At 36.8% G+C, this 24,823-nt stretch overlaps 1 protein-coding gene across 1 annotated transcript; it reads left to right on the top strand.

Annotated features, from left to right (window-relative positions):
• The first annotated feature begins 8,307 nt into the window (after nt 1-8,307).
• On the top strand, nt 8,308-8,926 carry LOC113189644 (zinc finger matrin-type protein 2). Its single transcript, XM_026398503.1, is given in 5 exon segments — nt 8,308-8,446; nt 8,449-8,499; nt 8,502-8,621; nt 8,624-8,708; nt 8,710-8,926. Coding segments are annotated over 5 exon segments (612 nt in total).
• The last annotated feature ends 15,897 nt before the right edge of the window (nt 8,927-24,823 follow it).

Below are 24,823 nucleotides of genomic sequence, written 5' to 3'. Positions count from 1 at the left end.
AAAGATGCCACTCTTCAGAGATAGATAAAAATATTAGCATTGGAATCACCATGCAGGGGCCCATAGATGGCAAAAAATGCCAACACAGCCAAGAGAAAAATCTAAAAGTCCTCATTGCAAGTCACCATTGGGGCATTTTCTAATATAACCTTTTCGTTAATGAATTAAAAGTTTGAGTTTCTAACAGTGTTTGTTTTGATATGTTAAGTAGCTGCACAAATGATGAATGATGACTGATGTCTACTGGATGATGTCTACTCTTTGATGGAGCATTAGCCAACAGCATAACTTTGTCATGACTGTGTCTTAGCTAGTCCTGCGTACACACACCACATAGCAGAAGATGTCAACAAGTGCTGAAGTAGCCATTCTTTTCCATACTGTCAATAATCATCCTTGTGTTTATACAATTCTTGTTAAACCTTTCTATTAAATTTGGTCAAGCCTCCTTTCAGGGAAGCCTCTTTTCCATCTTTCATGTTGTTCAATATCCAATGGAAAAGATGTTATTGATGGTTACGGTATTGTGGCATTGAGGGTGATCCTGGTCTAGAACTCTCTGGCCCATGACATAACAGAGAATGATGGGAGAAACACTGAAAAGTACGTATGGCCTGCCTGTGACTCTGCCAATATACCACTCTCTGTACATGATTCAATTGCTCTGTGCTTTTCAAGGGTGGTACAGAATATTCTTGTCCTAATCTCCTTAAGAAGCAAGAGTACTAAAAGGTTATTTAAGAAAATATGTCTCAAATATTCTCAAAAGCAATTAGAGACGGGAGGGGAGTGAGGGGAAATGTGGCACTGTATGGAGAGAGAGTCACAGAGACCATAAATGTATGAAAAAGTTAGACCTTCCTCAGGTCACAGTCTCATTTGTTTCAGATATTCCAGACTATCTATAAGAAAAAGGCAGAACTCGATAGAAAAGGTGGGCAAGAGATTGCGAAGAAATATTTATAGAAGAGGCTATTCAAATGTTCATCACTTGTATTAAAGAAGGCACATCTTTATTTATAGGCAAGGAGATATAAAGCCACACTTCTAAAACAGATAATACCAAGGATTAACTACTCTTAAGAACAAGAGGCCGTCACATGCTAGTGACAGAAACAGAAAAACATTCCAAAATGGTTTATCTGCTTCATGTTATCTACTCAAGCTAAAGATGTCATCACATCTAGTGACCCAGCAATTCCACATCTAGATAGATACTAAATATATAAACACATTAACCAAAGGACATCCAATAACATTCATAATGGCATTATTTGTGATTGCTGAAAATGAAAAATAACCCAAATTTCCATCAAGTAGATTATGGTACACTCATATGATGTAACACACTACAGCCATCAAAATGAATAAACTATCCCCATAGGCAACAACAGTAACAAACGTCGCAAACACAATTTAGAAAGAGAAGCTGGGCACAAAGAATACATTATGTATAACTTCATTTACATAAAGCTAAAAAAGGACAGGGAAAATTACTACAGTGTCAGAAGTGGGAACAATGGCCCCCTCTGGGGGGAGGAAGAGCACAGAGCCTGGGAAGGCACAGTAGGGTGCCAAGGTGCTGGCAGGGTTCTGCTTGAGTAGGGAGGTGGATCTCACAGTGAGTGCATTTTGGAATAATGCAATCGAACCTATGATTTCTGTACTTTTATCTGTGTAATATACTTTAATTAATAAGTTTTCTTTTTGTTTTTTAAGGGGTAGTCAAAAATCTTTCTTTGGAGAAAAAAAAAGGATAAAAAGAAAAGTCTTTAATTTGATCAATTCTGATCAAATGATAAGCCTTTTATAAAAACAATCTAAAATGACCTAATTTTTAAAAATTAAGCCTGCGCAATTATCCTTTTACTAGTAACATTGACCAGTTTTAAATATAAAGTAAGAGATTGAGTGACCAGTTCAAAAGGTAAAGATCAGTAAGTTCCTGGGCTGGCGGAAGAAGCCCAGGTCCTACTATTCCAAGCCCAGTACCACTTCTATCTTTACAAAAGTGCTTTGAGGTTTAAAAACAATTTTGTTTCCCATCTTTAATCCACCAAGAAATTGTGTGCAATAAGATAAATATGGCAGCCCCATTGTGTTTCAGGTAAATTAAGTGCTAGAAGGTGGCTGTTGGCTACACCACCTTCCTGAAAAGCCTCAAGACCTCTCTCATGCCTACAGACCCCTCCTGGGGATATCTATTTCCAAAGTTCTCAGGGCTTTGAATAATATGACACTGTGACCTGGCTTCTGCCATTATAGAGTGGTTGAAGGCACAAGTTTTAAAGGTGGAGCTGAGTTTGAGTCATAGCTCTGTCAGTGTTTAACCTCTTTGAGTCTTTGGTTCCATATCTGCACAATAGCAGTAGAGGATATTGTTTACCTGCCTCCCAGGGCTAAGATGAACAGATGTGTGAAATCTGACATTAAGTTGAATGACTAATAAGAATGTCCTTGATAAAGATTTTTGGTTTTATTGGTGTAATATCTGTCTTAACTCAAAGTCACATAAAGACCTGTGACCTCTGACGTAGCCTGAATGAGATCAATGCTGGAATTCTCTCCTGCCTGGTCAGCCCACTGCCCACTCTCTGTGACCGGGACAGATGAATTTGTGGAGGGAGTTGGAAGTCAGTGAGGACAGAAGTTGAAAATCTATATTAAGGAGGAAGACTTCATCAAGCGACAGGAGCCAACTAGGTAGAAGCCAGGGAAGAAAGAAGTAAGCAGAGAAAACCTTGTTTGCAGCACTGAGCAAAGAAACTGACAGAGATGATTGAGAAAACAAGCAGGGCCCCCTGCATACCAGTGGTGAGCAATAGACACCACGTTGCTGAAGGAAAAGACTTGTCAGTCACTGCCATCAGAGCTTCTGCAAGAAGACTGGAGGCTACCTGGGAGAGGGGATGAAGCTCAGGTTCCCTGTGAGGCTTCCAGTGGCTTCTGAGAACAATCTCCTTTCTCTGCCCATTGTGTGGTTAAGCTGAGGACATCACTGCCCCCCACCCAGCCCAAAAGCACTTTAACACCTGAAATACAAATGAGAGAAAGATGAACGATAAAGGGTCTGTCTTAAAGCCAAGTAGGTGGACCAGAATTAGATTAAGTCAATGGATAACGGTTCAAGTTTATATGGGAAGGCACTTAACTTTTACCTAATGAGCGTTATCTGTAATCTTCTTAAGCTTGTCCATCAAAGACTGACTGTTCAGTGAGCAAATTATTTCTAAATCTAAAGAACAGTTGATAAGATTTTCTTAACTATCAGTATAGAGAAAATATCTGGAATTGGTCCACTCAACCACAAATCCAGGAATTACTATTAAGTCCCCAAATGGAACACACAACCACAGGACAGAATAGTCTTCCAAGTCTACTCAGAGGTGAACTAATTTGAAAAGGAAAAGCAAATATCACCCATACTAAAAGATCTACACTTAGACCAAAGATTTGGTCTCAAGTACAATAGAATCACCACATTAATTATTTAGGTTTTGTTTATAAAAGAAAATTCATAGAAAAATGGAGATAAGTAGTTCTAGATGTGAAAAAAAAATCAGAAAATCTAAAAGATACCTCTCCCAGATGCTGTAATGTTTGACTCTTAAGGATGAAGTTCTGAATGTTAAATAGATCTTTCCTTAGACTACTATGTAAATTAACATTTCAGCTATTTTAAGTCCTTTGGTTTTCATTTCCCTCCAAGTAGGTGGACATGCAGAAAAAGATAATCTCCAAAATTATTTAAATAAATAGAATGTAAATGTATTGTGTTATATTTTCAAAATGAATATTACAAATTCTTTTCTGGATGTTTTCTGAGAAATATTTTAACATTATAGATGCTATGACTACTGATAATTTGAGGGTCACACACAAAAATCATATCTGCTACAATTGTAAAAAAAATAATAACTGGGTTGTGAACAAGGGCTATGCTCATTTTGTTGCACTTAGAATAATATAGCAATGCCTATAACAAACAAACAGTGGACAGGCTTGGTTCTGCTGGATTTAGATTAACCTTTACAAGCAATGCAGAATTAGATTATGAAAATAAATTGAAAATGGCATCTCCTTAGACTTACTTTGTACTCTGCATTTTCTTAAGCTTTTATGTGACTGTCAAATATTAGTTCAGGACTCCATTTGTATTTATAGCATTTTATCTTTTTTTTTTTTTTTAAGATAAGCACCAGTCTTCAGAGAAAGCTTCTGCCTACTGGATACAAAAAAAAAAAAAAAAAAAAAAAACTCTTTCCTGAATAGTTGATGTTTCAAATATGAGCACAGATACCAGATGGCAAAAGGGGTAAAAAGAATTCAAGTTGTTTCATTGTTCAATGATAAGGATTTTTCCATCCACTGGTTCAATACTAACTTGGTTTACATTCACTTAGAGCCAATACAATTAAAACTCTATTTGAAGTGAAATGTTTCAGAGAGAAAAAAATAAGTAAGTACTCCCTGAGAAATCTTTCCATGGGTTACACCCATCATGTAAATAGCTAAGCTTTTATGTGTATACAAATGTGCACACATGATAAAACTAAGATATCAAATACATTTTGAAAAGTTCCAATGTCACAGACTTAAGGAATTCTAATGAAGATTACTTCACTTCTGGTAATTGAAAAGTGAGTGGATGTCTGCTAGAATTTAGTCATGGTGACATAAATGTATCCAAAGTAATCATATACTGGAATGACCATCACAAAGGATGAAATGGGAGACCACTTGAGTGAACAATAAGGTGACAGTTGATAAGAAAATAAGTTTGAATGGATGATCCACTGAGATCAAAGGGCAAGTGATTCAGAGAACTAACAGTGACTAAAAATGACATCTCCGAGGACAGCGAAGGATTTATACTCTGAAATGGTTCAAAAGAGGAAAGAAGTGCCCAGAAACAATGAGAGTTCATGAGAATAAGACTCAAGCAAGTATCACAAACAAGGAGTTCCAATATCCCTCTGTCTAGTTGACCTACTGAATTAATGTCCACAGGACTGTTTCACAGAAAGAGCTCCTACTCAAAATTACATAGTCATAATATTTTTACAGAGTAATCTTCCCTTTTGTCCTGAAAACTTAAATTGGGCATTTCTTTTGTACTTAAAACTCCTCAGGAAATTAGCTGAGTCAATATGGTGGAATAAAGTAGGTCACTTTCCTGGCTGCTCCGTGGTATGAACCCAAGAAAGCAGAAAGGCAGCTTCTCAGCAAGGTGGATAAAAAAATTCGAGGGGGTGGGGGTTTACCAGGAATTAATACTGGATGGACATTCAAAGCAGATCAGTGACTCAGAAGGTTGGAGAGAATAAAATAAGGAAGAAATCCTCAGGGCCATGGTCACTTCCACTATTGCTGTACCGGTGGGAGCGATCCCCCCCTGGAGCAAAGTGAAGGAATAAGGGAATTAAAGGAACCTGCAATTTTAGGAGGCCTGGAGTGAGTCTGGGTATAGAGAGATCGGAGATCAAAGACACTGCCCCACTAAACTGAAAGCCGTGTTGCCCAATATCCTTGTGTAAAAAGAAGCCACATCTCTCCCAGCTGCCCAAGAAGGATAGAGGAAGGAACCAGTTTATAACCACAGAATTGGAGCCAGTACCTGGGGGAGAGTCTATTCCTGGCAAACTTGAGCTTGGCCCAGGCCTGGCAAATCCATACAGCATGACATAGTGTACCTAAGTGACCAGGAGAAAATCAAATGTGGAGAGAGGTTTACATAGGAGAATACAGATCCTGGAAACCCATCAACCTCCTCCTGCTCCCCCACAGCATGGCCACTTGTAGGGCCAGATGGTCTGGGAGAGGCAGGCCTGGCAGGAAATTCAAAAGGGTGGGGGGAGGAATGATTGAGTTTGGAGAGGGAACCCGCAAGACCAGAAAACATGGGGTCTGCAGATGATGGTGGGGGCTAAGGATTGGCTCCTCCAGTGCATGAGTGGAATCCAGGGGAGATCCCTGAGGTGTGGTCTCCCATTGAGGCCAGCAACTGGAGCTGTGATGATTTAAAATCTTCAGACCAAACACCATTCAACAACGAACCTGGAGCCTACCTAAGCCCAAACCATGCTTTCAGGAGCTCAGTCTATAGGATTTCTTCTTTCACTCCAGCAACTCTACATCAAGGGTGAAGCAGACATTACACACCATCCAATCCCACCTGATGCTGCTGAGAAGGGAATCTGAGAATTTTTTGAAATAATCCTAACTCTTCATCCAGATCTTTTTGTTGTTTATGATGTTAATCTTTGCCCGTTTAATTTTTTTTCTTTTTAATTTTCTCTGTTTAATTTTGACATCAATGGTTCATGGTCACATAAGTATTCAAATTTGTTTCTTTTTTCTCATTTCTATTAGTTTTTTGAAGGTAGTTATTTTTCATGGCTCAGTCTCTTGAGGGCTGGGATGTTTGATTAGTGTTTTTCAGTTTTGTTTTATATTATTTTATCTTTTAAAATTTTTATGTTATATATTTTTCTCTCCCTTATCTGTTTCTCTTGATTCTCTTTCTCTGTTTTCTTCTAATAGCCAATCTCAATTGTTCTCTCTTTCCCTCTTCCTTTAATTTTATACTCCTATTTTTTTCTCCTCTCTCATAATCATCACAGCCTACCTCACTTTCACTTCTGTTTCCTCTCTGTCCACCATTCATAATTGTAAATCCTTTTGCAAACTTACTGTTTTTAATGTGGGCAACAACTAATCACATAATTTCTCTTTATTGTGACAATTAACATTGTAGATGTCATAGAGGAAACTATTTAGTTTAATGCTTTATACTATTCACATTGGTGGTGGTTGGTGGTTGTTATTTGTCTAGTCCTAAACCATGAGCAACTGGAAGCCTTCAGGGACACTATAAGTCCACAGGGTAGAAACTCTACACTGCCTAAGATCCATATTGTTAGGTGGGTAGACACACACACACACACACAAAAAAAAAAAAAAAAAAAAAAAAAAAAAAAAAAAACATGAATAAGCAAGGGAACAAATCTCCCCAAACAAACCAAAATACTTCATAACACAATCCATTGACACTACAGAGGAAGAAATGTCAGAGACGGAATTTATAATTCCTTATAAAACCTGAACTGCAAGGTAAAGAATGACATAAACAGTGAAATCAGAAAGAAAATACAGAAAGTGAAAGATCACTTCAATAGAGATAGATATTCTGTAAAAAGTCAAGCAGAAATCCATGAAATGAAGGAATCAATTCCAGCCTCTTGTAACCACCCTTCTCCTGTTTCTATAAGCTTGGTTGTCTTAGATTCCACATGTACAATGTTTTTCATTCTGTGATGGTTTGTTTTACTTAGCATAATACCCTTGGTTTCATCACATTATCAAAAATAGATGGCAAACAGATATATGAAAAAAAATCTTTGGGGAAATACTAATTAAAATCACAGTAACACATCACCTCATATGTGATAATAATAGGATGGCTATTATCAAAACTATGAAAAATAAGAAGTGTTGACAAGAATGTGAAGGAAAGAGGACTCTGTACACTATTGGTGAAAATTTAATAGTACAGCCATTAGTATAGCCATCTGGGCATGGTGGTGCTGCTGCTGTAATCCCAGAGGCTCTGGAGGTTGAGACAAGAGGATTGCAAGTTCAAAGCCAGTCTCAGTAACAGCAAGCTCTAAGCAACTCAGTGAGACCCTGTCTCTAAATAAAATACAAAATAGACTGGGGATATGGCTCAGTGGTTAGGTGCCCCTGTGTTCAATCCCCAATACCCATGCCCCCCATGAAAAACTATTAAGGTTCCTCAAGAAACTAAAAAAAAAATGATGATTGATTACCTTATAACTCAGAAATCTCACTTCTGGGTATAAATCCAAAGGATTTGAAATAGTATGTAAATGAGATACCTGCACTCCCCTGTTTATTGAAGTATGGTTCTCAATAGCCAAGTTACAGGAATCAAACTATCTATTCAATGAATGAATAGAGAGGGAAATGAGGTGTACATATGTACACAATGGAATACTATTCAGGCTTTCGAAAAATGAAATTCTGTCTTTAACATTGGAGAATCTGGTTATAATATGGCTAGAAGATTTACATTAATTGAAACACATGTTTTGTTAATGTTACATATTGATTTTTAATTTGGAGTTCTTAGGACTTCATGGATCTCCCTCTCCAGATTTCTGGATTTTTCTGTCATTATATCTTTTTCTAAATAGTCTAATGTATTTCAATAGCAAACTTACAGTAACAGCACAGAATACAATCAACATTAAAGACAGATAGCTGTGAGAATCCAAAACTACACTTATGGAGGTGATCTTGCCTTACAGCCCCAGACTGATTTTATGGAATTTGGGTTTTAGCCAAAAATAGGACAAAGATGAATGAGAGAAGCTCCCTAAGGAGAGGCTCAAGGAAGAGCAAAAAAAAAAGGATGGAAAACCAGTGCACTTCTGTAGCACAGGGACTAGAAATTGGACTTGAAATCTAAGCTTGGGAGAAAATAATCATTTATAAGACCTCTCCAGGGTCTGAGATGGGAGGGTATTACTGCCATGTCTGTGACTGTGTGATGGAAGACTGCATCAACTTCCTGGATCTCATGAATGGTAGGGAATGTCATGAAACCTGGGTTTGTCCATGTATATGGAACCTTCCTCCCTAGATCAAGTGAAGAAACATTTTGAGGTCAACGAAAAAAGATGGAAGAAAGCTGAAGGATTGTGATTTTGAGAAGAGGTTGAAGGAACTCAGAGAAGAGGAGGAAATGGCTAGTGTCCACAAGAAAGAGTCACAGAATGAGAAGAAAAAAAGGGCTGAGGAAGACTTGATATTTGAGGAGGAGGATGAGATGGCAGCTGTGATGAGCTTCTTTGGCCTTAGTTTCACCAAGAAGAGTTACGGAGACTTTCTGTGCTTGGCCTAACTTTGGCCTTTGCAGGACCTAACTTTGTGTGTGTTGTAGGGAACATTTCCTTTTAGTTACAGGTGAAAGTCCTTAAGAGTGTCAATGGGCAGGGCTAGATAGGAGTATTTCCCTTAGTACAGGGCACAGGATGCAGAGGTAATGCTGAGCATATTGCTATAGCCTCAGTATATCACAAAAGTCACAAAACCTCTGTCCATCTGAGTTCCCATTAAAGAAGTTCCCTTCTGAGTCTGCTTTCCCAAAACTTCCCCTGCATTTCACTGTCTTCATCTATCCAACTTCTGGTCTGACATCCCTATTTTTGTCCTGTGTTCTGACTTGCTTTAATTTTGACCTTTCTTCATCCTACAGCAGAGGGGTTTTCTGGATCCCCACTTTCCAGTTGATGGCAATTTTTTGACTAGCCCCTCCTCCCATCCTGCCTTATGCATGCATGTGTAGTTCTGCTTAGATCAATGGTGTGAGTGGATGCATATGCAATCTTAGAGGGGACTTGAGCTGGAATCTCAGTATCATCTTAGGGCCTGATGTTCTTGGTTTCCTTAGTGCATGTAATAGGAAATTAAATGGGATGAATTTTTTTTTGTAAAAATAAATTAAAAATAAAAACCTGTAGTTTCATGTAGGACAACTCAAAAATGTAAAGTAAATGGATGAAATCTACTGTGTGATAAAATGCTAACCATTTAGTTGCTACCAATAAGAAATCTACTTATTTTTAAATGCAGATATGTAAATCCAAATGCTGGCAGTGTTCAGAAAACTTCAACAGATTTACTTATAGTTTCCATAAAGTTGAATTGATAAAACTTGTTCACCTAAACATTTTGACTTGCATTAATACTTTACATATCTGCATTTGTATTAAGGATTCACATACAAATGAAAATAGAAAAATGCCAATACCTGATTTCCTATTTTTCCAGTCTCAGTCATAAACTTAAGTATCTTTTGACCCCAGAAGATTTAAAAAAAATACATATCTAACATTCAAAACTACCAATAACAGGAAGAAGATTAAAAAAAATTCATGCACATTCTCCACATATGGGACATGCTAATTGGATATCTTTTGGCATAACTGTTGCTAATTTGGCACAGAACGCACACAGGTTGGTATCTACAAAAAGACCAACTGGATAGGTCTTTCTTGTTTCCTGCATATTACCAAGACCTACACTCCAGAAGCACCAATCTGTTTTGAAGTCCTGAGCAATTTCTTACTCTAATTTCCCAGAGAGCTACAGTACCAGGCCAGCAGTGATGAGGTTTCTCTGTCCTTCCAGTAGAGGGAGCACTATAGCCCCTTGCCAGGGGCTTTTGTAGCCAAGTTCCTCCTGGGTACTTTTCCACCAGTTAATTTGCAGGCAGTCTGCTTTGTAGGAACCATGTCAAAGAGACCTCTTTATTTATCCCTATCTCATTTGGCTGCAGTTCAGCAAGCTAGAGGTGGTAATGGCCTTAGAGAGCAATGGTGGCACTGTGGAGGCCAAAAACACAATCCTGTCATTATTTATTTAAATAAGCTTTCCACCCTTTTTCTTTCCCTGTTCTTTCTGGAAATTCCATAATATACATATAGCTTCACTTAATAGTGTCCCAGAAGTCCTATAATCTATCTTTTTTCCTGATTTTCTTCTAACTGGGTAATTTCAAATGCCCTGTCTTTCAGATCATGACTCTTTCTTCTGCTTGAGACTTCTATTAAAGCCTTCTATGGAAATTTTGGTTAGTCGTGTATTCTTCAGCCCCAGTATTTCTGTTTGGTTCTTTTTTGTTTTCTATTTCTTCATTGAACTTCCCATTTGTTCATATGTTCTTTTATCTGATTTAATGTAATGGTCTGTGTTCTCTTGCAGTTCACTGAACTTGTTTATGATGATTATTTGGAATTCTTTATCTGGCCATTCATAGTTCTCCATTTCTCTAAGTTTAGTTATAGGTGCTTTATTTTGCTTCTTTTATGGTAACATGTTTATCTAATTAGTCATTATCTTTGTGGGTTTGTGTTGGTGTCCGCACTTAGAGAAGTAGGCACCTCTACCAGTCTTTACAGAATGGCTTCAACAATGAAAATCCTTCACCAATTGGTCCATCCAGAGAATATGGGAAGTCTAGCTGACAGAGTGTCCAGACAGGCTGGCCACTGGAGTCTCAGATAAGCTTGGTTGGTGCTAAGGTCATTGATTCAGCAGGCCAGGCATGCAGGCTTACAGTATCCATCTCATGCCTAGGTTCATAGGTGCTGGTCTAGTATCAGGGATCCTGGGAGCTATCCTGGAGTCTGAGTCCACGGGAGAAGACCTGAAGCCTGGGTCTATGGTGGCCAGGCTAGCACTGGAGTAAATCTAAAGCTTGGATTTGTGGTGTCAGGCAAGACAATGGGGTTTGCTGTGATGAGCCTAACTCTAGAATCTCTGGGTAATTATGGTATGCACTTCATTCTCCTCCAATCTGAAGATTTTATCTCTGTCCATTATATGTTGCATGGACTTGGAGTAGCAATGCAGGTAATGTGCAGCTGACCTCTCTATTTCCTTTAATGGAACTTTTCTTATTTTTGTGCTCTTCCAGGTATTGTAATTCTTACCAGGATCCCCTAGATTTTGTGAAAGCATTTTGTGCACAGATATTATTAAAATTGATGTTTCTGTGAGAGGACAAGATGCATACACTCCTATTCCACCATCTTCAGTACTACTCCTCTTTAGTTAATATCACTTCATAGTTGGGCACAGCAGCATTTGCCAGTAATTCCAGTGACTAAGAGGGTTGAGACATTGGGATCACGAATTTGAGGCTACTCAACAACTTAACAAGATTTTTGTTTTTCAAAATAAAATTTAAAAGGACTGGAAGTGTAGCTCAGAGGTTGAAAACCCATGATTATTGGGGGGAAAAACTATAATTGTGAATTCTCTACATTCATAATAAGTTTATAAAGATTAAAAATATTGTTTTTCATCCATTTTTTGCAAAGAGCTTACCAAATCTAAGTTACACTCTAGTAAAGGGTAACAAATATGATGGATGAAAGAGAATACTTTCTCCAAGTCTGCAGCACAGTTGTATCTGTTTCTTTCTTTAAGGGAGTCTCCAAATAAAGGAACATGTATACCCAGAAGTTAGCAATGTGATTCATCAAAGTCCAGGAAGAAAATATTAGAATTTCTATTTCTATTAATTTTTCATCCAGTCTTTCTTAAAATATCCTATTTTTAATGCATACATGATATATTGGCACATAATTACATGGATATAACTCATAGGTAAATAAGCATATTTGCTGTACAAAGAACTGATGGCACAATCAAAATAGCTGTTCACTTCACTGAACAGCTAGAATATTGAACCACAAAATAAGAGTAACTATTCTAACCACAACATAAGAGTAAAATAATCATTTAGAAAATCTTATATATTTTTTGATAATATATCTACATTTGAAAGTTCCAAATATTAAACTATGGTTTCTGTTATATAATCCAGTTTGAAGTGGTACTTAGACACAAAGCACTCCATCAGTAGCTCATTTGGACCAACTATGTTTGCTGAATGAATGAATGAGTGGATGAATATAGTGCTAAGACTGGAAAACATTTTGATAAAATGAGTTATAAATAACTAGGTATTTTCCAAAGTGCTTTCTGCTGCATACAGGTCCTCAAGGAACCCCATGGAGAAAGGAATCCAAGTTCAATCTGTCATTTTGTAAATATTGCATACTGTACTACACTCTTTTAGATTTACAGCAGATACGAATATTTTAAAGGCTCTCAGAAGTCCTTCAAGACATAAACCTCTTTAACTTTTACTTCAGCATTTCCCATTTCCACAATTCACAACACTTCTCACCCATTCATAATATCCATTAACTACCCACAAGAAATAGTGTCCTCAGAATGCTTTTGGTGAAATCTGCTTTAATCTAAAACTGAGAATCGACTGAATATGAGCTTACTCTCATTGGTTGGCTATGGGTTGGCTCAAACTTTGAACACATAAATTGATATTATGAAGGTCATTACTAATAACTTGGATTGTGAATATAGCACAAATGCTTGTTACTAACACCTAAGACTGACCTTCATAAGCAGGTTATTTAGTTGAATATATTTTTATCATAGATATTTAGATAATTTATACAAGTGCAGTTTCTACCTTGATTTGAAAAGAGAAATTATCTTTTTTTTATAAAAAAAAGAAGAAAAAGGAAAGAACTCATTTAACTAAATTCTCTACTCTGTATCAGGATTCACACTAAAAACTTTAATACTTAAATCTCCTGACAATCTTATTGGCTCAATGTTATTGTTCCCTTTTACCAAGGAGGAAGTTGAGAGTCAGAGAGAGAGAGATTCTGGTAATTAATAGAGCCCCAAAGTGACCATGCAGGTTAAAGTCCAAATGAGAATATTCTAAATTATTCTGAAACAACTTTTGAACCTTGCTTACACTCTTCTACACCACTAGAGAAATGGTTTGAACCTAAGTCTCCCTAACTGTCTTTGTCCCATTATATCTTGCTGCTTCAGATAAGAATAGAATTTAAAAACTTCCATCTAGAGAAATCATCCATGAACAATAAGAAAGAACTTGCTAAGACTGCTTTAAAAAATGTTTTTAAACTGAATACATAGAAAAGGAAAAAGGATGATCAAAACATTAAAGAAATTAAATCACCCACCAATACAGAGCTGCCTTTTAAAAATCCTAACATGATACCAAGCATATCCTAATAACTGTATGATGTGAAATGACTGAGTAAATAAGCCTTTACACCAGTTCTAACATTACTGAGAATCATTTTTAAATACTCTGCTGCCTTTTTATCTTACCACATATAAGTATGTGATGTCAAGACCTGGAAAAGATCCAGAAAATAGCAACTGAAAAATGGTTTAAAGGGTTGTAACACAGAAGTTGTGAGGCAAAAATAAAGAAATAGGATTATTTAATCTGAAGTAGAAAGACCATGAGATAACTTTTAAACTGCCTTCAAATGAATTAAAAACCACTGAAAGGAGGTGTCCATCTCTAAGAGGACATGAGAATGAATGGCAAGCTGAGATCTACCATGTGGGATGAAGTCATGGGGTGAAGACTATGAAGGAGCACACCCCAGGCTCTCACACACAGAGACAACAGTCACCAGCAGTGCCTTATTTGACAGTTGCTTTTCTTGAAGGCAGAGGGGCAGAAATAATGATCACCTTAAGTCACACAAGTCCTACAAATGATTGCTGATATTTTCCTGTTATTAATGTTTATGTCAGATATAAATCATTGGTCACACAACATTTCCCACTGACCATGGTGTGAGTTCACACTCCTTATGATGTCATAAGAATGTTTACTCAAATCTCTACCTATTCTGTCAGTTAATACCTTGCAGCTCCCTCAACACATCCTGTACTTCTACCCTATTAGAGAGAAAAACCACAAGGAGCACTTACAAACCACAGTCCTTACATGGTTCCTTGCCTTTCCCAGGCTGCTTCCTCTGAACAGGATGCACTTCCTTCCTCCCAACCACTCAGTCCATTCTCCTACCTCCCCAAGCCCTCAAATCATCCTATATTATCATTCTGGAAGACAAAACTTAATGCCTTTTCTCAGCTGTTTTAACAGGTAAGTCTCTGCTGTCTGTCTCCAGCCCCAAGAGACAAATTTAGCTTCTGTCTGTGCTTTAAAAGTAATTTTTTTTTCCCACCTTTATTATGGCACATATCACATTATTTTTAAAACTCTTTACTTGCCTGGCACCCTGTGTAGAATGTGAGCTCTCTGGTGGCAGCAGGAGGGGACAGAAAAGTGATTATGAACTAGACCCACAAGGACTTTATTCTTTTTGCTACTCTGTGACTTAGCACATAGTAGGTTCTAAAATTTTTTATTGAATCACAGCAGCAAATAAATATCTGTGGAGTGCAAAGGAATATTCAACATTCAAATTGTTGCTGTGGAAACCATATCTAGGGATTCCTACTGGTCTTTAAATTCAATTGATTTAGACATGTTTTCCAAGTTCCTTCGGAAAGCATTTTTACCTTCAAACGATAAGATCAATAATGTATGTTTAAACTCTCTGCAGCAAACATGTGTGTCTGATCTTTTCTATCAAAACCACCAAAATACCCAGGACTCCAGGGGTAAAAATAGTGAAGAGCATAATATATATAAAAGAAGGTTTAGAAAGTATGAATTTTCTCATCAAATCAGATGCCAGGAAAACTTCCGGGAGGCACACAGGCATCCAGATCCCCCTTCAGCATTATTTGTATATGAGGACAGCCGGGTTTTGCATGCAGAAAAATACTGCATAAAAATATTTTATTATTAATGTAGTTGTAAAGCAATATCAGACTTTTTAAATACAACTGGTCTCTTGTTGCCATTTGAGATGCTTGCTCTTTGATGTAAAGTTAATTTGTTTCTGCACATTTGCAACATTTGTTAAAGCATTTGCATTTTTGAAAAAAATGAATAAATATGTCAAGTGCAAGGTTGAATATTTTAAATATAGTGTTTACCTTCATAAGACAATATATTTTCAAAATGCTTCCTCTTAATGTAAACATTTTTACTTCTAATTGGATTCTTTTTAGATTGAATTATTCTTAATTGGACACTTCAAAAGCAAGGTGAAATTACATATTTATGCATTTTAATGCATTTTACTTCTTTTGATTCAATGCAAATTATCTTTTTAGAAAACTAAAAAGAGGTTTAAAAGTAATAGCTTAAGGTAAGCAACCTTTATTCCATATGGCTGCTGTAGTTTAGAGAGGGTTTAAGTGGATCCTTCAAGGGTTCCATTGTAAGAAGCTTGATTCTCAGAGTGGTGATGTGAGAAGGCAGGACTTCCAAATTGTTTCAGTAGAAATTGTTTGGAAACAGTTGACTATGCACTAGTATTTTGCACTCTTAAGGGTTTGGATGGTGACTCCTCCAGATCTATTAGGTCAAGTTGCCCACATGTTTCTACCTTTCCATGTAAGATTAAGACCAGAGAAGAGGCTTATACTATTCTAGGAAGAAACTTTTTTTCTTTGTATAGTGATGAGTTTACAAAAAAAGAGACTACTAGGGTGGCAGAAAATAAGGGAAGACACAGCTCTTTCAACCCCTAGTCTGTGTATACTTAAGATCTACAGGTCTATCCTTAGCAAGGACTCTTGAATTCATGCATTAACATGAGTGAGAGGGAGGGTCACGTAAAAATAAACCCTGGGAAAACATCTGGGAATCTATCTGTTTGAAAAGGTCCCACTCTGTGCAAGTGCCTCCAAAATGAGATTTTTAAATTTATAGACACATTTCCAATTTTGAGCAGTAGCTCACAGCTTGCCTGAAATTTACTCTTTCTATTCATGATCTGGCCAGATTCAAGATTCAACTCAAGTTGCCTTCAAATGGAGCTGACTCCAGACAAGATTTGTATCATTCTGCTTGAATTTTCATCTTACCTTTGATACCACCTAGTGTGTGCTATCTTAGATTCTTCTTTATTATATAAGAATCTGTATCCTATAACTGTGTTTGGTGATTTCTTTTCTGCCATGTTCTCTGGTATGTCTGTGTTCTTCCCTGACTAGATTATAAATGACATGTGGCTGAATGTACTGCCTTGTACTTCTCTTCTGTCCCCTCTCTACACCACATATTTCTGTGCTAAGGACATAGAAGGTATGTAATCATCATTCTGTTATTTAAATACTCCATGTTATATCAACAGGATTAGCTATAATCATCAAGTATCACACTTAAGATCACTTTGGTTGTTAATATCAGATCCTACATGAATTCCCAGTCATACTGAGGTAAAAAAAATAAAATTAGGAATAGGAAATTCATGAAAAAGATAAAAGAATGGACAAATTCTAGTAGAAAAACCCCAGAATGACATATTACATATACAAAAGCCCTCAAAAATACATGAAAGAAAGTTATGTTTTCTGACAAGCTTACAAGATTTATGCAAAATTAGCCAATATTGTGTGAAGATTGGCATTTAAGAATTAAGTTGTACCCTGCTGTCCAGCATACAGTCTCACCTCAACTTTATTAAATATGACCCTAAAGTGGAAAGGTATAATCCTTAAAAGGAGGCATCCTAGAAGGAATATAGTTTGAGTTCCTGGATCCATTCTGAGTTTCAAAATGAACTAAATTTGTAACTTAAGTCAGAATTATATTGTGAAATATTAGTGGATGAGTTTCTCTTGCACTTTTCCTTTTAATAGTGACTCTTCTGTCTTCAGGCCACAGGACCAGAATTCCCACTTCCCTAAAAGGGAACTGTCATAAAAAAACAGAGAAGAAAGATGATAAGCTCTAGATTATTATACCTGCCAGATGCAGGGAATATTACTTATTACAGATTATTACATATTACAGATGCAGGGAATATTACAAAGACAGGGAATATTACTTATAGACAAAATTGAGAAGACAGTTTTTTTTTCTCTTTATTCAAACTAGATAAAAATCCTACAAAGACTTCAGGAGTTTTTGAGGGCAGGAATATGAGAGTTTTAGTAAGTGGGATTTGGAAAGACTTAGAAAAACAGTAAAGGGACATATTGCTATGGGTAGTGCAAGAAACTCTGCCTTATGTCCCATCTTCCACAAGTCACAAGACATGAAAGAATTAAGGGACCCAGAAGACTTTCAGGTCCAGGAATAGACAGTACCAAGTCTGGATTCCCATCTTGGTGTCCTAGAAGTTGGTCCGCACTACAGAATGTCTAAGTGCCCAGAGGCCCTGAGTATAGCATCAAAGCTCTGTGAAGTATCCTGGAAGATGAGCAGTTTCACAGGAGGCTAGAAGCAGCCTAGTATTTTTCCAAATGACCCAGAGTAGAATGAATGTGGCTCTGTATGAAAGGAGACTGTCAAGCTAGGAAGACACCCCAGAAGTAGAATGAGTTGAGATGCTATATTAGTTTGATAGGGCTACTATAACAAGGTCCCACAACTTCAGTGAATTAATATAAGAGAAACTTATTTTTTCACACCTGTGGATGTTGGAAGCCCCCAAACCATATGTCAACACAGTTATGTTTCTCAAAGGCCTTAGGGGAGAATCTGTTGCATGCCTCTCTTGGCTTCTAGTGTCACTTCAATCCCTGGTACTCCTTGGCTTACAGCTGCATGACTCCAACTACTGCCTCTGTCACCACATGGCCTTCACCTTTAATATCTCCATATTGTATTCTGATAAGAAGAAATTATTCATATTGGATTAGGGGACCTATCTTCCTTCAGTATGAGTTCATCTTAACTTGACTCGTTACATCTGCAATGACCCTCTTTCCAAATAAGTCATATTCTGGGGCACTGGGTGTACTGTCAATATATAATTGATGGGCTTCAATATATCTTTTTAGGGAACACCATTCAATCTATAACAGATCCCCCATAAGATTCCAAGGACCAGGCCAGGCATGGTGGCACATGCCTTTAATCTCAGTGTGTCAGGAGACTAAGGCAGGATGATTGCAAGCTCAAAGCCAGCCTCAGCAAAAGTGAGGTACTAAGCAACTCAGTGAGACCGTGTCTCTAAACAAAATACAAAATAGGGTTGAGGATGTTACTCAATGGTCAAATGCCTCTTAGTTCAATTCCCCATACCCCCCCCCCAAAAAAAAAGATTCCAAGGACCAGATAGGACTGTATTGTCTAGGAGACACTCACTTAGAAGAAAAATGGTCCTGAGATGTACTCCACATTTGTATAAATAAGTCAAATTATACTCCACTGTCATTTTTAACTAAAAAGAACAAAAATTAATTTTTATTTAAAAAGAACAAATGATTCAATAATACTAGCACTCAAAACCTTTAGAACTAAAAAACATTTTTACAAGTTTTACATATGTTATGTTCTGGAAACTTTCTGTTCTACAATTTTTAACATGTAAATTTTTCTCAGTTCTCAGGACAATCTTGGAAGAACATCCAATCCAGTAAACTCTTATTTAAAGATTAAATTAAAACAAACTGAAAAAAAAAAACTTACCAATGAAATAAAGTTGACATTTTAAGCATTGTAAAACTTTCACTAGGGGAAAAAAATAGAATCTATTCTGAAATGGTATACTTTGTTTTTTTTTCTGAAAGAGAAGTATAATTCTTATCTGACTTGAGACACAAATATTTATCTCTCAACATGCTTGAAGAAAATGCCCTTCCCAATTTCCTAGGAACCCAACAATGGCCCATCTCTTCAAGCACAGCACACACCCTAATATTCCCTTCCACCTGTGCATCACTTAGCCCAGGGGTTAGGACATGTGTTTGTATCCCAGTGGCCTCATTCTGACTGCCAGCTCTACTACTAGCAATGTGACTTTTGACATGGAATATTGTTTAAACTTTCTCTACCTTAGTTTCCTTACATTTGTTTGTATTAGCAAAAGAAATAGTTGTTTTACAGTGGCTGCATTAGGGAATGGGATTAGAAAGAGCAAGTAAGAAATGATCCATATCACTATTGATGATATATTGTTTGGATCGGCTAGTATGCAAGCATTGTAATCGTGTTTCAATGAGAAAATATGGAGAGTGAAGGAAAAAAGAAAAAAAAGGAATTTATAATGAAAATAAGATATCAGCCAGTACTCAGATACTTTTCTCAGGACACAAACAAATACTGTCCAGTAGTTATTAGTTGTTTGTGAAAATATTTCCAAAAATATTTCTAATAATGGAAGATATTTCTTCCATACAAAGCATCAAGCTTTTTACAATGTTTTGTAATGCGTCAAATCAACCAATATGAATTAAATCCCTTCATACTCTATGTATCAGCAAAGGGCTATATATGACCATGGTGCAATGAAAATGCGGAAGGAACACTGCCACAGTTGTAAATGTCGTTCAGTTTTCCCCCCCTAAGAGGAAAAAGAAAAATTTAATTTTCTGTCCATTTATAACAGGCCTTGGGGTAAATGCTAAAATGCAGCCTAGAGTAGAGAAAGAAACTTATCTTGCAAGATAGAGGCACAGTGCATAGCAATATTTTCTCAGTAGGAAGGGAGGGATGGGAGAAGGGATTTCTCCAGAATAAAAGAGCTGAGCTCTGGTCACAATCTGAGAAGCAGAAAATGGTGGCTTTCAAAAACAACGTTCAATATTTCTTTATTTCCTTGATTTTAGAAACGACAGGTTTTCATAGTTTAATAACTCTGAAATTGGGGTATGTCTTGGTTTCACTGATTGATTAAACGACTGCTGGCCAGCCAGCAGTTTTGATGTGGTTATTGTTGCCTCTATTATAAATATTTGCATTGTCATGTCTCCATTAAGTTTTGAATACTTTTGGTACTACAACTGTCAAATTTAATTGCCATTTATAATGTCTTCCAAAAGATTATGATTCGGCATTAAGGCAGAGTCATTAAATACACAAAAATGTACAGAAATGGAGTGGTGAAGAATAAATTTGATTTTAGTGAAGCAAATATTCCTCATTTCAGGAATGGATACAGATCCATATATTCTTACAAAACTATAACTTCATGTCTTACAGAATCTAATACCCAAAGTAGATGAAGCTGTATCAGGCTTTGTTATTAAGATGTATGCAAAAGGGATTGCCTATCACCTACAAGCCAAGGAACTGAAAACACAAGACTCTTCTAAATTCCTTGCAATTGGTGAAAGAAAATATGACTTTCATGTAGGATTTGGGTATGTGAGTGAGTACACAACAATTATATGGAATAGTGTGTTTCACTGTGACATGTTCATGCATACACATTGCAAGATTTGATTATACAGGACTACCTTTAAGGCATTATGCCATAGTTTATAACATTTTTTTCTTAGTAGAACATAGTCCAGTTGTGTATCTTTCTTTTTTTTATTTTATTTTATTTTATTTTATTTTATTTTATTTTTGATTGTTCCAAACATTGCAGAGCTCTTGATAAATCATCTTTCATACATTTGACTCTATTGGGTTTTGAACTTCCATTTCTACCCCAAATACAGATAGCAGAATCACATCTGTTACATACTCACATTTTTACATAATGGCATATTAGTGACTGTCTTGATCTGCTACCTTTCCTAACCGATACTATCCCCCCTCCCCTCCCCTCCCACCTTCCCTCTCTGCATCCTCTGCTGTTGTTCAATTCTCTCCCTTTTCCCCCCTCCCCCTTGCCCATCATAACCTCTTATACTTTTGTGTATCATTGAAGGTCTCCTACCATTTGCATATCCTTTCCCTTGTCTCTCCCTTTCTCTCCCCCCATTTGTCTTTGTTTACAGTTTGTCTTTTCCTCATGCTCTTCCTTCCTGTTTTGTTCTTAGTTGCTCTCTTTATATCAAAGGAGACATTTGGCATTTGTTTTTCAGGGCTTGGCTAGCTTCACTTAGCATAATTTGCTCTAATGCCATCCATTTCCCTCCAAATTCTATGATTTTGTCATTTCTTAGTGCTGCATAATACTCCATTGTATATAGATGCCACATTTTTTTTATCCATTCATCTATTGAAGGGCATCTAGGTTGGTTCCACAGTCTAGCTATTGTGAATTGTGCCACTATAATCATTGATGTGGCCATATCCCTATAGTGCGCTCTTTTAAGGTCCTCAGGGAGTAGTCCAAGAAGGGCTATAGCTGGGTCAAATGGTGGTTCCATTCCCAGCTTTCCCAGGAATCTCCATACTGCTTTCCAAATTGGCCTCACCATTTTGCAGTCCCACCAGCAGTGTACAAGTGTACCCTTTTCCCCACATCCTCACCAACACTTATTGTTGTTTGACTTCATAATGGCTGCCATTCTTACTGGAGTGAGATGGTATCTTAGGGTGGTTTTGATTTGCATTTCTCTGATTGCTAATGATGGTGAGCATTTTTTCATGTACTTGTTGATTGATTGTATGTCCTCCTCTGAGAAATGTCTGTTCAGGTCCTTGGCCCATTTGTTGATTGGATTATTTGTTAGCTTATTATTTAATTTTTTGAGTTCTTTGTACATTCTGGATATTAGGGCTCTATCTGATGTGTGGGGGGTAAAAATTTGTTCCCAGGATGTAGGCTTTCTATTTACCTCTTTTATTGTTTCTTTTGCTGAGAAAAAACTTTTTAGTTTAAGTAAGTCCCATTTGTTTATTCTTGTTGTTAACTCTTGGGCTATGGGAGTCCTATTAAGGAATTTGGAGCCTGACCCCACAATATGTAGATCGTAGCCAACTTTTTCTTCTATCAGACTCAGTGTCTCTGGTTTGATATCTAGCTCCTTGATCCATTTTGAGTTAACTTTTGTGGCTGGTGAGAGAAAGGGATTCAATTTCATTTTGTTGCATATGGATTTTCAATTTTCCCAGCACCATTTGTTGAAGATGCTATCCTTCCTCCATTGCATGTTTTTAGCCCCTTTATCAAATATAAGATAGTTGTAACTTTGTGGATTAGTCTCTGTGTCCTCTATTCTGTACCATTGGTCCACCCGCCTGTTTTGGTACCAGTACCATGCTGTTTTTGTTACTATTGCTTTGTAGTACAGTTTGAACTCTGGTATCGCTATACCTCCAGATTCACACTTCCTGCTTAGAATTGCTTTTGCTATTCTGGGTCTTTTGTTTTTCCATATGAATTTCATGATTGCTTTATCTATTTCTTCAAGAAATGCTGTTGGGATTTTGATTGGCATCGCATTAAACCTGTAGAGAACTTTGGGTAATATCGCCATTTTAATGATGTTAGTTCTGCCTATCCATGAACAGGGTACATTTTTCCATCTTCTGAGATCTTCTTCTATCTCTCTCTTTAGGGTTCTGTAGTTTTCATTGTATAAATCTTTCACCTCTTTTGTTAGGTTGATTCCCAAGTATCTTATTTTCTTTGGGGATATTGTGAATGGAGTGGTTTTGCTTATTTCCATTTCAGAGGTTTTGTTGCTGATATACAGGAATGCCTGTGATTTATGCGTGTTGATTTTATAACCTGCCACTTTGCTGAATTCATTTATTAACTCTAGCAGCTTCTTTGTAGACCCTTTTGGGTCTGTTAAGTATATTATCATGTCATCCGCAAATAGCGATAATTTAACTTCTTCTTTTCCTATTTTTATGCCTTTAATTTCTTTTGTCTGTCTAATTGCTCTGGCTAGTACTTCGAGAACTAAATTGAATAGAAGTGGTGATAGAGGGCACCCCTGTCTTGTTCCAGATTTTAGGGGGAATGCCTTCAATTTTTCTCCATTTAGGATGATGCTAGCCTGAGGTTTAGCATATATAGCTTTTACAATGTTGAGGTAAGTTCCTGTTATCCCTAGTTTTTCTAGTGTTTTGAACATAAAGGGATGCTGTACTTTGTCAAATGCTTTTTCTGCATCTATCGAGATGATCATATGGTTCTTGTCTTTAAGTCTATTGATGTGGTGAATAGCATTTATTGATTTCCGTATATTGAACCAGCCTTGCATCCCAGGGATGAATCCTACTTGGTCATGGTGCACAAGTTTTCTGATATGTTTTTGTATTCGATTCGCCAGAATTTTATTGAGAATTTTTGCATCCAAGTTCATTAGAGATATTGGTCTGTAGTTTTCTTTCCTTGAAGTATCTTTGTCTGGTTTTGGGATCAGAGTGATGTTGGCCTCATAGAATGAATTTGGAAGAGCTCCTTCTTTTTCTATTTCTTGAAATAGCTTGAAAAGTATTGGTATTAATTCTTCTTTGAAGGTTTTGTAGAACTCCGCTGTATACCCATCCGGTCCAGGGCTTTTCTTGGTTGGTAGTCTTTTGATGGCTTCTTCAATTTCTTCCTTTGTTATTGGTCTATTTAAATTTTGTGTGTCTTCCTGTCTCAATCTGGGCAAATCATATGCCTTAAGAAATTTATCGATATCTTCACTATCTTCTATTTCATTGGAATATAGGGTTTCAAAATACTTTCTAATTATCTTCTGTATTTCTGTAGTGTCTGTAGTGATATTGCCTTTTTCATCCCGTATGTTAGTAATTTGAGTTCTCTCTCTTCTTCTTTTCGTTAGTATGGCTAAGGGCTTGTCTATCTTATTTATTTTTTCAAAGAACCAACTTTTAGTTTTATCTATTTTTTCAATGGTTGTTTTTGTTTCAATTTCCTTGATTTCTGCTCTAATTTTAATTATTTCTTGTCTTCTACTACATTTGCTGTTGTTTTGCTCTTCCTTTTCTAGATTTTTGAGGCGTAGTGTGAGTTCATTTATTTGTTGGTTTTTTCTTTTTTTGAGGAAAGAACTCCAAGAAATGAATTTCCCTCTTAAAACTGCTTTCATTGTGTCCCATAGATTCCGGTATGTTGTGTCTGTATTATCATTTGACTCTAAGAATTTTTTCATCTCCTCCTTTATGTCTTCTGTAACCCATTGATCATTCAATAACATATTGTTCATTTTCCATGTGGTGTAGGGTTTTTCCTTCCTTCTTTTATCATTGATTTCCAATTTCATTCCATTATGGTCAGATATGGTGCATGGTATAATCTCCACACCTTTATATTTACTAAGAGTTGCCTTATGGCATAATATATGGTCTATCTTTGAGTAGGATCCATGCGCTGCTGAGAAGAACGTGTATCCACTTGATGATGGTTGATATATTCTATATATGTCGGTTAAGTCTAGGTTGTTGATTGTGCTGTTAAGTTCTATAGTTTCTTTATTCAATTTTTGTCTAGAGGATCTGTCTAATGGCGAGAGCGGTGTGTTGAAGTCACCCATAATTATTGTGTTGTGGTCTATTTGACTCTTGAACTTGAGGAGGGTTTGTTTTATGAACGTTGCAGCTCCATTGTTTGGTGCATACACATTGATAATTGTTATGTCTTGTTGGTGGATGGTTCCTTTTAACAGTATATAGTGCCCTTCTTTATCTTTCTTGATTAACTTA

This window comes from Urocitellus parryii, chromosome 4, assembly GCF_045843805.1.
Source record: "Urocitellus parryii isolate mUroPar1 chromosome 4, mUroPar1.hap1, whole genome shotgun sequence".
NCBI classification, from domain to species: Eukaryota; Metazoa; Chordata; class Mammalia; order Rodentia; family Sciuridae; genus Urocitellus; species Urocitellus parryii.
The sequence above is the reverse complement of the archived record's forward strand: the minus strand, read 5'-3'. Positions and strand labels throughout refer to the sequence as shown.